Source organism: Primulina huaijiensis, chromosome 6, assembly GCF_012295235.1.
Source record: "Primulina huaijiensis isolate GDHJ02 chromosome 6, ASM1229523v2, whole genome shotgun sequence".
In the NCBI taxonomy this organism is placed as follows: Eukaryota; Viridiplantae; Streptophyta; class Magnoliopsida; order Lamiales; family Gesneriaceae; genus Primulina; species Primulina huaijiensis.
In genome coordinates, this window is record NC_133311.1 from 15,838,808 (window position 1) to 15,855,689 (window position 16,882).

At 33.8% G+C, this 16,882-nt stretch overlaps 2 protein-coding genes across 2 annotated transcripts; one reads left to right on the plus strand and one right to left on the minus strand.

Moving 5' to 3' along the window:
* Positions 1 to 5,478: 5,478 nt before the first annotated feature.
* On the plus strand, positions 5,479 to 8,672 carry LOC140978883 (LRR receptor-like serine/threonine-protein kinase RPK2). The gene has a single exon (XM_073444127.1). The coding sequence runs from the start codon at positions 5,846 to 5,848 to the stop codon at positions 8,534 to 8,536; it is 2,691 nt and encodes an 896-aa protein (XP_073300228.1). The 5' UTR covers positions 5,479 to 5,845; the 3' UTR covers positions 8,537 to 8,672.
* A 2,954-nt stretch (positions 8,673 to 11,626) lies between these two features.
* On the minus strand, positions 11,627 to 13,269 carry LOC140979127 (ninja-family protein AFP3-like; the record flags this gene model as incomplete). Its single annotated transcript, XM_073444474.1, has 2 exons — positions 11,627 to 12,242; positions 12,819 to 13,269. Coding segments are annotated over 2 exons (861 nt in total), but the record flags the coding sequence as incomplete, so codon positions are not given.
* Between the last annotated feature and the right edge of the window lie 3,613 nt (positions 13,270 to 16,882).

The following is a 16,882-nucleotide window of genomic DNA, read 5'->3' on the forward strand; positions in this document are numbered from 1 at the left end:
AATCAACAATATCACGTGCAACTATCCATCTTGAAGGGATTCGAAAGTTTGGACATGTTATAGCCATAAACAGTTTAAATCCACCGGCCTTCTACAAATTTGAAAGAGAGTTCATCAACCACAATCATTCTAGCCGAAGCTTTCCTACATACTTCTTGATCAAATTTCCAAGTAGTTAAACTTGTCTCACCATCTTTTGCACCTTGTAGACTCAATTGCGCCTGATTAGTTTCAATAACATGTGGGTTTTTTCTATCGGTTCCATTTTTATATGGATCACAATAAAATTCCTTATCATAATACTTGCATTTAGCTGTAGTTCAATTTTCAGAATTGGAAAATTTCGTGAAATGCTCTCACACCTCACTTCTTGGTTTCATTGTTTTTCGTTTGGTTGCTTTCACTTTAGAATTTGCACATGTTTCTGTTCCAGTTGAAGTTTGTGGAATGGAACAACTATCATCATTATCCATAATGTATATGTCTTCTTGCCTTAACATATAAAAGTAAATCATACAATTTTCAACAAAATGTATATGAAAAATATTTCTTGTGAATAATTCAAACTTTAAAATAAAGCAGATATAGGAAAATTATTTATATTATTTATCAAATTTCAAATAAATTATCCGAATCATTGTTTTATAGCTTAGTTGTTAACTTCAGCTTATAAATACAGTATTCCCAACTAATCTCCCTCAACGTTGTTCCCATGTTTTTCGGGAAATTGGCAACATCTAGGTAATTGAAAATAGCTCTTTCACCAACTTTAGAAAATAAATAATGCTCCATTCAGATCTTCACAGATTATAAATAAGCCTACAACTACTAAAATGAAAAAATCACATATCTCCACCTTTATTTAGAACCTTTTGTACAATATAATAAAATTATTCACCCATCATCACAGTTAAATTGAATTTTACGCAATAATCCATATATTTTATGAATTTCAGAAAACAATAAATATTTTTCTAAATAGTCCAAAAGCTATATCAAGGAAAATCGGTTAGCATATCATTCATGCACAAGATTTTCATCTCGCGGTCGTCTGCTCCGAAAACAATCAGATGGTGGTCGTCTGCTCTGGAAACAATCAGAGGGAGTGTATGGAAGGAAACCCAGTTCACCCCTCTATCATGGCCTTCCAAGATGAAAATCGCAGACAATCTCATGCAAACGACGGGAATAAAATGGTGTTGGGTCAAATGTGAGGCTAGATAAATTATATTGGGTTGACAATTTTGGCTCATATATGAAAAGTTGGGTTCTCATGTATTTCTAATATCCATATACAATTTAAATTAATATATTTACTAAATTGGTTAATTCGGTTAAACAGAATTTTTCAAATTAAAACTGAAACCGAAACTGATTTAACCGAATTAACCGATTGCTTAAATTTCAAAACCGAACTTTCGAATTAACCAAACCAAATTTTCGAATTAATTCGATTTGGTTGGTTAATTCGATTTAACCAAAATTTTACACATCTTGTAGTCAGGGATGGCTATATATTAGTTGAACTAATTTTTTTTATATAAATAATCAAATAATATTTAACAAATCAAACAAATCAAAATAGAAGGAAAACATGTAAGAATTTAAAATATCATGTACATAACTTAAATACATGAATACTGAATGCATAAGATGGATCAAATGTTATTGCAAATCATTGAGTTTGAAGAACACCTTGAACACTTCTTTGAATATCTTCTAATTGTTTGAGAATTTTTAAGAACTCCAAACCTCACTATAGATGGTGTCAAATAACTTTTTGTGTGCGTGCTTAGGGACCCCAGACGCGACTATTTATAGACAAATCGTATTATTATCAAGTAAGTTTAAATTGATTGTGGCTTATACAACATCTTTTCCAAAACCACTATCCAAAATCAAACTGCAAGTCCCTATAGCTTCTACATTTGAACGCATTTTGTTTCCGAATAGATGTCTCACTCACTTCCCATTGACTTCCTTAGGATTTACATACTCCAGCATCCCTTAGCTGACATTTTACCCTTCATTGACGATTTGTGAATGGTCGGAGATCGCATCATATTGCTGAAAAAACAGTGGGTTAACTCGCGCAGACCAAATTGGGATTTCCCATCCAATTTACGAAAATATGTTCCGGTCAGCAGCGTGTTTTGGTCACCCTGACGTGGGCTATTGACCGATGTACTCAATCGTCGGGGTTGGGTTCCGTACGACGTCAGATTTAGTTGATTTCAAAGTTAAGGTTTTTGTTCAATTTCGGTTGAATTTCAAAAATTGTACAAAAAATAACAAAATAGGAATTTTCAAAATATTTCACTTAATTTTATCAAAGTAGAGATAAAAATCGCTCTGATACCAACAATAAGAATCTAAAATATGATGTACATATCTTAATTACAGGAATATTAAATGGAAAGATGGATAGAATGTTATCTCCAACGTTTGAGTTTGAAGAACGCCTTCAACATCTCATTGAATATCTTCTAATTGTTTGAGAGTCTTACAAGCACTTTAAACATCACTATAGATATTGTTGTATAACTTTTGATGTATGTGCTTAGGGACCCAAAACGTCACTATTTATTGACAACTTGTATCATAATCGATTAAGTTTGAATTGATTGTGGCTTATTATGATATTTTTTGTATTTCAAAAGATGATAAATTTATCAAGAAAAAATTTTGCACATCTAAATCTTTACAAATTTATGACCATTAGATAGATAATGTTTGAATAATTAAATCTCTTAATCATTATCATATGGATCATTTAATATGATAAGATTTTGATATCTAAATAATTCGTTCCAACAAAAAATAAAATTTTTATTTTACAAAAATTTGTCTTGTTAAGTTGGAAAGGGTGGGTGCCATGAGGTTAATTGATTCGTATTTCTCACAAGACAAAGATCTTTACTTATTTACGACTCGAATACGCATTTTCCCATCGAGTTAACTTGTTTCCTGCCTATCAATTTGCCGGGCAAGAGCAAGTACGTAGCATTCTTTCTACACAAGAGGTTGATGCTTGTGACATCAATTTTTTATGTTACATAGAATATGAAAAAATATTGAATAATTATAATAATATATATTATCTCAGTCTCAAATATAAAGACTAAGTTTGTTTTTCACACACAAAGTAAGAAAATCATCGGGGAAAAAAAATTCAAACAAACTTTTTATTTATCTCTATTTAATTCATTAAAAAATAATTTCACGTTTTTCGATACTTAGTTACTAGGGATTTATCAGTAAAAACAAGAAAATCGATATTAAACGTGTGAATCTTACATAATGTTAAATAAATTAAAAATGTTAAAGATGAAACAAGATGATCAGCTAATAATGTTGTGTAAAAAATGCACAACACCTGGTTCTGTGTTTTGTAACACAGAGGATCCAAATCCATTTTTTTCGTCCGTCTCATTTATATAGTCCAGTTTCTATATTTAGTATTATTTTCACTACTCTTTTACCAATCTGTCCCTATTCAATTTGATTTTTCAATTATTAATTTGTTCATTTAATTTTTAAAATGCAAAAATATTGATTATTATATTTATTAGTTAGTGTCGGAAAGTCCACCGTTTTTGACAGTGAAAATTGCTTGGACTACTTCATTAATGTTTTTTAACATTGCAAAAATTTGTTGGAGGTGGAAATCTGTTGTGTTTCATTGCAGATTTTAGGCGGTGAAAAAATCTGATAATTTTATATATAATTTTAATGTTTAGACGGTGGAAAATTTCGGAGTTATATATTAAATAAAATCATTAACTATTTGTATAATTTTTTATCTTATTAAATTCTTCATTAAATAAGAGCGACATAGGAAATTATTTCATAACATTTACTTTCCCAGACACTTTTTTAATCTGTATGAAAATACACATAAGTTTATATGAGCGGAACGGAGGGAGTATATATTTGAGATAATCGAAAAATAATAGAAAAATTATATAATTGGAAGAAATTAAGTAATAAACTAGCTTTACACATCTGGTTGAATGGGAAAAAGCACTAGAAAAGCAATGCATTTATGAGTAGATTTCTAGATTACGAATTCAAGGATCTCGCTATTTTCACAATGACGTCATGAGAACTTTGTAATTATTGTGGGAACTATAAAAGATTAAATCACACATTTCACGTGTTGCAATTGTCACATTTATATTTCCCAAGAGGTTAAAATTTGTCCCTAAAATTGGATACAATTTTAAAATATTGAAAAAATTTATATTTTTGGGTTTCTTTGCGATTTTGATCATCTATCTTCAATATGCATCTTCCGATTTTCTGTAATTATTCTATTTTTTTTATCAGAGTATTGATGTATCACTACACAAGCCAGTAACATATCAGTGTCTCATTGGTTCCACGTCAGCGTCACGTAGGAAGCACGACTAAATTTATCGAAAAAACAAAGTTAATGAACTAAAAATAAAATTTGACAACATAAATGACCAAAATCGCAAAAAATCAGGCATGTACGACAAAAAATGTAATTTTTTCTAAAATATTTACCATTGAGCCACCTTATTTTTTCTTTTTACCTTACTAATTGTTTCTCTCTTAAATTTCGTAATCTTGCCAGATATATACAATCTTGCGCTATTCGAAAAATAAATGCTTTGAACATTTTCCCATTCTCACTTTCTCATTTGTTTTCTTGTGCCCATCGAATTTAATATACTTTATATATATATATAAAGAAAGTAACCCAATTCTTGTTTTCCATTAATTTTCAGTATATAATAATTATTTACATATGATAACATAATTACGCGCTTGATCCCCAAGTGAATACACATCAAATCGTCGAAATAAACTAAAATCACAAAATCTTAACTAAATTGTTTGTACAGGTCATAGGGACCCTACCCCGCCGGGGTGGGCTTTGTCTGTGGGTCCCACCCAATCCAAAGATTTTCAGTAGGCCACACGACGTCGTGTTCTGTACAAAATTCAAACAATCAGCCGTTATATTTCGCAGAGATGCTCCACGTGTGAGATGTGTCTGTGGGTCCCTTGGGCCCCACAGAGTGGTCGTCACTTCGCGAAGGCATGGCTCCACCTCCGACAATTCCCCCGCCTAACGTTGTACACTTTTGGTCCCCATGGAACCCACATTATCGAGATTTTCCCAAAATATTAATTTTTTTAATTTATTTTCATAGTATATTTGCCCCACTTATAATAATAAATTAATGTTTATGTAATTTCTAAAAATGTTCATATTATATAATAAAATATATATACAAGAAAAAAATAAATTGTCAAAAAAATAAAAATTTTAATTTTGGGTGATTAAATTTGTAGATTTTTTTAAAAAATTTATTTTCTTTTATTTTTGATTAAATATGTAGATTGAGTGTAGTTGCCTAAATCTAGTTGGGGCCCTGCTTGTTTCACATTATAAAAAACCAATAGGCTTAAAGGGCGTTTGTGATTGAGACATAGTATTGGACATAGCAAACGAGTAAACACAAGCAAATCTGCGGCAGGAGGAGGAGAAGAAGCTTTAAAAATCTTCTCTTTTTCTGAACCCATTGAGTCTGCTGCTTCCATATACCAGAGAATTCTCTAGTTTTCTGCAAGAACTGCAAGATCTTGTTTGAAAACTTTGTCTCTAGACTCCATTTTGGTGTTCCTTTTTAAGATTCTTGGGCGGTGCTTCCTCTCCTCTTGCTTTCCCTTTTCGCTCCTTTCCCATTTCAAATTTCAAGGTTTTGTTTTGAGGAGCTCATCAAACGAAATTCGTCTCAATCTTCGTTTCTGGGTATTTTTTCATTTTTTTTTCTGACAAGGATTCTGTTTTTGTTCCTGAAAAGTGGGAAAAATGGTGTCATTGGGTGCAATGGGTAGGGAGAACTCCGTGTTTTCTGCAACCAAGGGTTTGGTTTCTTGTTCTCTTCTTCTGTGCATTTTTTTGTCCGTTTATGGGCAAATTCTTGATGACAAAATGGCTCTACTTGAATTCAAGAAATCGATTTCTGACCCTAATGGGATTCTTGCAAGCTGGAATGATGATTCTCCCAACCACTGCTCTTGGTTTGGAGTTTCCTGTGATTCAAATTTCAGAGTCACGGGGCTGTCTTTAGGAGGTAACTTTTCCTTTGCTCCTCATTGTTTCCATGGATTTGATATCAGGAGAAATTGTTCTCAATTAAATGGAAAGTTAGTGGGAAAAATCTCGCCTGTTATTGGAAACCTTACAGAACTTAGGGTTCTATCACTTCCATTCAATGAACTTCATGGGGAAATCCCTGTTGAAATGTGGGGATTAGATAATCTTGAAGTGATTGATCTTGAGGGGAATTTCATTGTTGGAAACTTTTCGGGATTTGAGTTCTCGGTTCTGGGGAATTTGAGGGTTCTTAATCTAGCTTTCAACAAGATATTTGGGAAGTTTCCACCTTCCTTTTCGGAATGTAAGGGTTTAATGATTTTGAATTTGGCGCGAAATGAGATAAATGGAGATATTCCTGGATTCGTTGGCTGTTTATGGTCGTTAAGAACATTGAATTTGTCCTTTAATCGGTTCGTTGGATATGTTCCGAGTACTTTAGGATATGATTGCGCGAATCTTGAGCATTTGGACTTCTCATTTAATTTCCTCCAGGGGGAAATTCCCCGCGCATTGGGAAATTGTAGCCGTTTAAAGACGCTTTTGCTTTCCTCGAATGTGTTACATGGCGTTATCCCTAACGAGCTTGGTAGACTTCAAAGCCTTGAAGTTTTAGATGTTTCGATCAACAACCTAACTGGTCCTTTACCCGTGAATCTTCGTAATTGTGTCAATCTAACGGTTCTTGTCCTCTCAAGTCGCTTTAATGTTCTTCCGAGCAAGAGATGTCCACGTGGCGAGGTGTCTCCGGATCTATCTTGCATAGAATTGAATGATAACAACGATTTCGAAGGTTTTATTACTGATGACATTACAAAGCTTCCAAAGCTGACGATTATTCAGGCCCCCTGTGCCAATTTCGAAGGCAGTTTTCCAAGAAGTCCGAGCAGTTGTCAGAGCCTCAAGATGGTAAATTTCAAAGGCAGCTTTTTTACTGCTGAGATCTTTGATCTTCATTACCTTAACCTACACCCTTACAGACTTGGTCGAGTGTTGGTCCATGTCTTCGTTAAGAATGGAATTTCTGAATCGGTGGCGAAATCTGTTGGCAATGAAAATACTTTGTTTGTGCTTGATTTGAAAGTTAGCAACTTCACCTGTCAGTGTTTGCTGAATTGTGACAGAGTATCGGGAAAAATACCATTGATCCACTCGCGAAATCTTCTGTTTTTAGAAAAATCGGCTGTCAACAAAAGGATACTATGTAGCATTCATCAGGAAAACCATTTTTATCACTTAACTTCAGTCCATTCATCTGCACCACCGCCACATCAGCACAAAGGGCACAAGCCAAAAAAACATGTTCCTAAAGCAGGACGCCATTTGAAAAGTGAAAGAAACGGGCTTTCCCCCCGTATTTTGGGAGCCATTATATCTTCATCAGTCATTTGTGTACTTTCTCTCGTCTTTGTTGCTGTATTATGTTGTTGTATGAAAAAGAATCAACAGAATTCGAGGGTCGAGATTTCTTCATCACCTGAGTCAAGGAAAATCATGGTTTTCAATCCCATTGGAGTACCTTTAACATACGAGAACATTGTTCAGGCAACCTGGAATTTTAGCCAAAGCAAGTGTATCGGAACTGGTGGATTTGGTGCAACATACAGGGCCGACATTTCACCTGGAAAAACAGTGGCGGTCAAAAGGCTCACTGCCGAACGGCACCAAGGCGCTCCACAGTTTCATGCCGAAATCCGAACCCTTGGTCGAATCAGACATCCGAATCTTATTACTTTGATCGGGTACTGTTCCAGCGACGACGAGATGTTCTTGATATATAATTACCTTCCCGGAGGAAATCTACGTAAATTCATCAGAGAACGAGCAAATAGACCGTTTGATTGGAGCATACTTCACAAGATCGCTCTGAACATAGCCTCTGCACTTTCCTATCTTCACGATCAATGTATTCCCCGGATCATACACCGAGATATCAAGCCGAGTAACATCTTACTGGATGATGAATATAACGCTTATCTGTCAGATTTCGGGCTGTCAAAAATTCTTGCTAACACCGAAACTCACGCCACCACCCGTGTAGCTGGAACGTACGGTTATATAGCGCCAGAGTACGCCTTGACTGGCCGTGTATCGAATAAGGCAGACGTCTATAGCTACGGTGTGGTGCTGCTGGAACTAATGTCAGATAAAATGGTTCTCGATCCTTCATTTTACTCACATGAAGACGGCTTCAACATCGTTTCATGGGCATGCCTGCTGATGAATCAAGGTCGGATCAAGGATGCATTTGTGGAGACTTTATGGGATTCTGGTCCTCAGGACAAACTTGGGGAAATGTTGCATTTGGCCATTTTTTGTACGGTTGAATCACTTTCTTCGAGACCGACGATGAAGCAAGTCGTCGAATGGTTGAAGGCGCTTCAATCTCCTGTCCCTGGCTAGTTCCAAGAAGGTGGGAATTCTCTGAACTGATTAATTGTTGTGACATAAGGAATAAAACATAAGTTTAGATTTCTGATTATGTAGCTTTTAAAAGTAAAGATGATCTAGAATAGGTTGATTTGTGAACAATGATCCTATTCTGTCGACTCAGTCAAGTTTTGGAAAACTACATACATTTAAAGTTTACATACATTAATTGTATACATGATTCTCGATATTGTGCTAAATATTTCTTCTAGAGGTACCATATATATTTTTCAAATGGCCAAGAAAATTCTTGCATTATGTGATGGAATTCACGTACATATATTATTTTGCGATTTACAAAATTTGGATGATGTTTAAACACGTTTGTACAACATCATGTTAAGAAGTAGCTATCAATCTAATTATATTAAAACGTATGCAAAAGGAAAAAAGTACGTGATTTTGATATAATGACAACTTTCTCAAATAAAAAAAATTGTAATTCATCCAAGTATCTATTACAAGGAAAAGAAATAAAAAGAAATTAACGTTGTAATAGATTTTACCAATGCCCAAAACACATTTTTATGTAAATAGAGCACACATATTGAAGAATGATTATCCCCTAAAATTTTCTTAATTAACAAAAAATATTGTACTAATGTTAAAATACAACCATTAAAGTTCTATTTAATTATGCTTTTGTTAAATTTTTAACCTCTTCTATATAAAAAAAAATTAGTTTTTCTTTCTACATTTGTTTTTTTAGAATTACATATTATAGTCAGTTAATTTTATATCGAAATAGATCGTTTATAAATTAATATTGTTGCCTATTAATTTCACGTGATTAAAATTTTAAAATATCGTGAACAAAAGAAATGTATGTAATCAATATATATTTACATAAGATGATATACAAAATAATCAGATAATAATATCATTTATAAAAGTTTTAATCTCTAATAAATTCTCATAAATGATCACTATAATTCATATTGTTATAAGTATTATTTCATATATTAAATTCAAAAGTATAAAGTAATTTTTATTTTTTTAAATTTTCTTATTAATTTCCCTTTTATAAATAAAACTTAAAATAAATCAAAGTAATCAAATCATAATGCAATAAAAATTAGGAACATAATTGAGTGTATGAATTAATTGTTAATGATAAAGAACGTGTGCTTCAATTTCGAAGTATAAACGAATGGAAGACACTTGAAAAAATAGAGTGATTAAAATAGATGTATACAATAATAGTTTCAAAATTTGATTAATTACTTGATATAAAAATTAAGCGAAAAAGCTACATGACAATTCAAGATCAATTAATATATTTAAATTTTTAATAAGCGATAGAGCTAGACATTTTTATGAGGGGAGACAAAAAATATTATAATTAATCATCATAAAAAAAAGGTCAAAAAAATAACTGTAGTTTTTTCCTTTGAACAAAAGTAGTATGACACATTATAGGTAACACATATTCATATTTCAATAGTTAGTAAAATATAAATTTTACGAAACATAAATACAATTAACCGTAAAACCAAATTAAAATAAATCTTACTAAACTAGTGCAGACAATTACCAAGGTAACCTAGGAAAGATGTCGGAGAAGACAACTAACCCCATGAATACAAAAAAAATCTTAAAAAACACAAGGACACAAACTCACAAATGAAACTCAGATTTTTAGATATAGATATAGGTATAGATAATAATAATAATAGGTTTTTAAGCATATACATGTAATTTCAACTTTTAAAATAAAAAGTTTTAATATTGTTTACGTAGATTTTATGATCAAACGTTTATCACTAGGTCAAAAGCTAAAGTTGTTAGTCAAAACGCAATTTTATTTCCTTATATTTTTGATAGCGTAGAGTGCATCTACTTAGTTGCTAATAGATCGGGCTATTAGGCCTATGAGTCTTGGGAGGTGCGTGTCTATTTGCTGGTGGTATCACATATCCCTTAGAGACCAGTCTTACCATTTCTGTACAGTCCACCTTGTCCCCAACATGGATAATATTATCCGTTAAGATCCTACGTCACTCTTTTACGACTCACTTAACCAATCAGATTAAGTGGCGCAACGTCAGTAGCTTCATGCACGAGAATTTCTCATAAGGTCATCTATCTCAATACTACTTTCATTCATGCACGATTAACCCAACATCCTCAAGAAGTATAAAAATATGTTTCTTGGCATTGGATCACCCGTTCTGATCCGATTGTTAGCATGTCAAACGTCACTTGCCTTCGCTATACTTGATCATGTCATATTATATTTACAACCTTTATAGAGGTTATTATATTTAAATTAACAATTTAACACTATAAAAAACAGTTGTACGTACAATCCATTTTTTTAAGACTGATTTATGCATTTTCATTGTACAATCCATTTCAATGATTTTCACAAAATTAGATTTGGAAGAAATTAATGCATGCTCAATTCATTTTAATAATGTCATATTTACTTGTTAATTGATGAGAATATGGCGTGCCAATTATCAATTTTTCTTCATTTATATTTGGTTATCCTAAAATGTTATTCCTGTATATCTGTCGTAAGATCGAACGCTTATTGTTTTACCAGCTAGTAGTAACGGTACAATTCAAATATTTTAAACCGCATAACAACTCAAACACCATTGTTCGATCGCTCTACTCAGTAAGAACAATTATTGCATATCAACAATCTATCTATCAATAATTGCACTCCTTGCAATAAATGAAAATTAAACTCATAACCTTGACACTGATACCAATTAAAAGACCGATCGTTTGCTGCTTCACCAAAAGTTACATCTAGTGGTAATAGTCCAACTCAAACTGTTTAAACTGGATAGCAACCCAAACGTCATGATTCGATCATTCTACCCAACAAAGACAATTATTATACATCAACATCTTTACAATTACTATACATGTATATATGTGTGTATATCCGATATTAGACTACTCTTCTATTTTTAATAGGATGATATTGGTTTCCTTGCGTTTGTGTGCATTCTCTCAAGGTGAGATTGTCCCTTGAAGTTTGCCATACTAATGATTTTTGGATGCACTACTGATTTTTTTTTTTTGGCTACTAGAACTACTTAGTATGTGGAGATTCATGTGATAGGCTTTGCAGGGCAACTACTTATTTAGGAAAATGTACTTTTAGGTTTACTTACAAGTGAAGTAGTTGTGAACTTGAGGATTTTTGTTGCATTACAGGTGGATAAACAACATGGATAACTAAAAATTTGTTAGCACTAAGGTCCTTTCGAACCATAAGAAAACCGTTGCTCGCTCTGATCTCAACTCCACCATTACAGTAGGGGCGAAGCGTAGGAATTTACGACTATATGTTTGAGGGGATGATCGAGATCCGTGCCTCCTGCATGCCCGACGAACTCAGCAGGCGAACGAAACTTTCCACAGCAGATGCACATTATTCTAACTTCTCCTTTCCCGTATTCGTACAGTATTCCATCGACTCTTCTTCCGTTGGGACCGTCTCCCACTGTGAAAACACAAGGCATTTCCTCTATTGCATTTGTCCCAACTTTTCTTCCTCCGGTTCTTGAGGTATCAGACTTCTTAGATGGACTCGCAGATATGTCTGATCCGGTGGTTTTACTTGTATTTTCTTGAGATTTCGAGCCGGAAGAACAAGCATCTTGGTTATGTACTTTCAATGGTCCAGTGCTGGTGGTGGGACTTGGTTCATCGCTCGATCCTACGATAGATATTTAATGTAGAAAAAATATGACGACAAAAAAAAATTCACATTAAACATAAAATCTTAATAGTAATCTTGGAGATCAGTGTGTGCAAGTTATAATATCATATCAGGTACCTGAACTGAAATTTTCAAATGAAGGAATGTATTAACAACATGTGTTACATAAGTTATCTAATAACAAATCCTGAAATCCCATATGCAACATTCCTTGATTTTAGCAGAAACCATGAAGTGATTTTTTTGCCAGATAAAAGTACCTCATCACCTCCCGATAAGTGTAGGGCAGATTAAACTCGAACACGAATGCGTAAGTCTCACAGAACGAAAATATTTGAGATCATTGGTGCCATAAGGATAATAAAGGGACATGTTCATGAAAAATGAGAGAGAGAAACTATATGTAATGTATCCAATCTTCAAACCTCAGGAACAGATGCAAGAAACTGAATGGGAAGGGAGGATTGTCCAACCCATAGTTTAGCTACCCATTACAAAAACTCAACCATTAAACATATGCAATCAGATCAAGAAATATATAGCCAGATAAATATCTTCAAAAGATCAAATTACCTTGTCGAAATTTACCCTCCGAATCCGAGACACACGACGAGCTTCCCGATCCCGGGGAAGCCACTTTAGCCATAGCCACATCAGTTCCACTTCCACAAATGGCTCGTCTGGCCGCCCTAGAAATCGAACCAAAACTTTTGACTGCCGATTCGGCTTCCGAGCTCAAACTTCCACCACCGCCACCATAAATTCCACCTACTTCTTTATCACCCCTTAAATTCCTCTGCTTCTCAGACCTCCTCCTCTTAGCCTCCATCCTTCTCAATGTCTGCAATCCCTTCCTCTTCCTCCACTCTTCCTCAGTCTCCACAGGCAATGAAGACGTCCTCACCAGACCCGTAATTGGTGTCGATTTCACATTATCACTATCATCTCTAACAACATGTGAACACACTGCTATTGAAGAAGACCGCACCAAGTTCTTGCAACTCTTGTCCACTCCAAATCTCCCCCCCCCCCCCCCCCCCCCCCCCCCCCCCCACCCAAAACCCCAAACCCCCCCCCCCACCCCCCCCTCCCCTACCACCACCCCCCCAACCCCCCCCCCCCCCCCCCCAATGACAGCCCAAGATTCAAATCAATATCCATAACCTGCTCTTCCAATACCTGGAATTGACTCACACTACCCTAAACCTCTGCAACAAGTCCCTTGAATACTTGCTTACCGAACATCCAAAGAAAGATTCTCCATATCACTTGTTGTCAATATTTTCGTTATAACATCACCATCCCCCATGGACAAGCATCGAAAAATACACAAGAAAAAACTATAGAAGCATATTTTCGTCCATCAGGGTATATAGATGCATGTTGAAGTTTCTCACGACATGATTCGCACAAGCTCGTACGAAATAATCTTATTTCTAACACCATGTTAGCCCCCGGAAGCTCCAAGATTCGATTTTTATGCAAAAAGTTAAGCAAGAATTCGAGCTACGAACACAAGCTTCCACTTCACCAATGCCTCCCTTAAAAAGATAAGATTAGAAAACAAGAACAACTACTTCAACATAAGGAAGAAAACTAATGAATCAACTATGAAAATCAAGAAAAGCAAAAAATGGGTTCTCTCTCAAATAACAAAAAGACAATAACAGAAGTAAAAAATATAAATATCTTTTTTCTCCAAAAAGAATCGAAATGAAACAGAGAAAAATGACATAGATGAAGGAGATAGAAAGCTTGTACGTGTGACAACCACAACAAAACCAATGCGGGGGCGAGAGGAGGGAGATGGAATGACGAAAATGCCTGTGGCTCTGGGAGGTTAGCGTTCGAGGTACTAGGTAAAAATAGGTATGAGAAAATATACCGAAATATCGAAATATAGAAATATCGTACCGAAAAAATACCGAAATTACCGAAAAAATCGATATACCGAAAATTTCGGTACGGTAATTTTCGGTATCGGTATTGGTACGTAATTTTTTTTTGGGTATTTCGGTATATATCGAAATACCGAAAATAATTTTTTTATTATTTTTTCTTAAAATTTAAGTTCGGTATACCGAAAAAATATCGGTATACCGATAATATTTTCGGTATACCGACATTTTTTCGGTATACCGACAAAATTTTCGGTGTCGGTACGGTATCCGATATGAACTTTTTCATATCGAAAATTCGATATACCGAATATGCGGTATACCGAATTTCCGGTATCGGTATGAAAAAATTTCATAGCGATATTTACGGTACGATATACGGTACCGTAGTTCTGTACGGTATACCGTACCGTAACCACCCTAGGTAAAAACAAGTGGCCGGAATCGATAGGGGTGGAAATGCGACACGTGGGCGTGGCTGAATTAGCCCTTGCAGGTGGCGTCACTAGCGAAGTGGCGTAAGTGAAAGTGTCCGAAAGATGGGAGATTGTAGCCTGTGTGCGGGCTCATGGAAGATTGCGTGGGTTACAAAAATTGTGTGGCCAAGTTGTCGGCTCACGATATCATGAAAAATATAAAATTATTATGTAAATGTTAAATAAATAGTATGTCTGATGTGATACGAAATTATAGATTTGTATTCGTAAGATGTGTTCATATGATATATATTTGAAATGAAAAATTAAATTTTTTATATAAAAAATAAAATTTTCATGGTTGTAAAAAACATTTTGATTTGGACAATAAATTTTGTCCGAGGTTTGAAACTTTGATGTTGGATGAATCGTAAGTTATAGATTGAATTTTCGACAAACACAATTGTCACAAATAAACAAGTGAATTTGTTGTTACGGTTTCGAAATTCTTAGTGTTAAATCTTCAATCCAAATGCAGTCTTATTTAATTATAATATCACAAAAACTTTAATAAGATCGTCTTATATGTGAATTTCGTGATACGCAAAAATTGGTTGATAAAAATAGTGGTAAGTGGGCAAACATGGTGAGATGCAGATTGGACAGATAGTTTCACTCCTCACAGCTGATAACTTTTTCAAGATACCTTCAAAAAAAAAACCTTTTTCAAGATAATTTTACACGTGTCGATAATTGTGTCAACAATAATTCTTGACAGACACGTGCCAATGTACAATTTTTTAGTCATGTATGTTTAGACATAAATTTGTGTAAGACGGTCTCAAGGATCGTATTTTGTTAAACAAATCTCTTATTTGAATCATCCATGAAAAAGTATTAATTTTTATGTTAAAAGTATTATTTTTTATTGTAAATATCGGTAAATTTGACTCGTCTCACATATAAAGATTCGTGAGATCGTCTCACAAGAGACCTACTTGTATTTTTATTCGTGAGACAGATATGTTATATTTATATTTATAATAATAAATAATATCTTTGACATAAAAAATAATATCTTTAACGTGTGATCTAAATAGATGCATTTCTCCTACAATTATCTCACAATAGAGTTTTTGTGATTTTTTTATTCATAATAATTGATTTTCTAGAAGGGAGAGTTTCTATGTATCAATAATATACTTGTTCTTAAAGGTTAAACATCCATTTATCCCATAGTTTAAGGTTTTTGCGGTTAAGTCTCTTTTGTTTATTTCATATCAAAATGTCCTCTCATATTACGATTTTTCACCTAATTTTGTACCTAGCGTTATTGCTATGTTAGCAACTCAAGATTTTGGGCACATAAGAGTCACCTATTGGATATTTATCCTCAATTTAGTGTTTTTGTTATTGTCATAAAAAATTAAATTTAAATCTAAATCAATTAGGTCCAAGCCCAGAAATTTAAGAAGAGCGAGAATATCATAAAAAGTCCATTGGTGTATTTGAATAAATAAGATAACGTACAAACAAGGAGATCGTGGGAGAAAGTCATGACTGGTGGCAGAAGTGGAAGAGATTGTGGACAGTGAAGAAAGTGAGGAGTTGAACAGTTCGGAGTTGGAAAAACTGTCTTAAGGGTGAATAAATAGAGAAAATAAGCAGCAAAAGAATGACACAAATCAACTCAACTCAACACACAATTTCTAAAAATTCTCTGCGAAATATCTAGTTTTTATCTTCAAGGAATTTATTTTTTAGCCTAATTCCAAGAATTTTACATATTTTTCATCCAGATTTCAGCAAGTTTATTGTAATTTTCATAATTACGAATTCATAATGATTTATGAAAATAAAATCATGTTGAGAATTTGTTTTTCAATTTCCAATGTTGTTTCAATCAATTTCCAAAATATATTAGTTTAAGATATTAAAACTAACAATCTAATTTAGGATTCAAATCATTTGAATAGTTAGAAGTTATATTTTTATTATTTTTCATTCAATTTGATGTTTGTAGCACCTGACAAGCCCACAATTCAAAATATTATGCAAACAAAATTGACACACCCAGTGGTATACGAAAATATGTGCCAAAAAATAAGGAGTTTTGAAATAAGAGATAAAAGCTTTGAAATAAGAGATAAAAGCTCAACATGAAAACATGAAAGCAGAGGAGTTGAGCTCTATGTTTTGGGATAAGATGTCCCAGGAAATGTCCAAGGCAATATATGATGTTCTTGCTTGCTTGAAAACTTTCATGCGGAGACATATTAGAACCATCAAACCAAAAAATAAAACAAATGACAAAGAGGTGAGT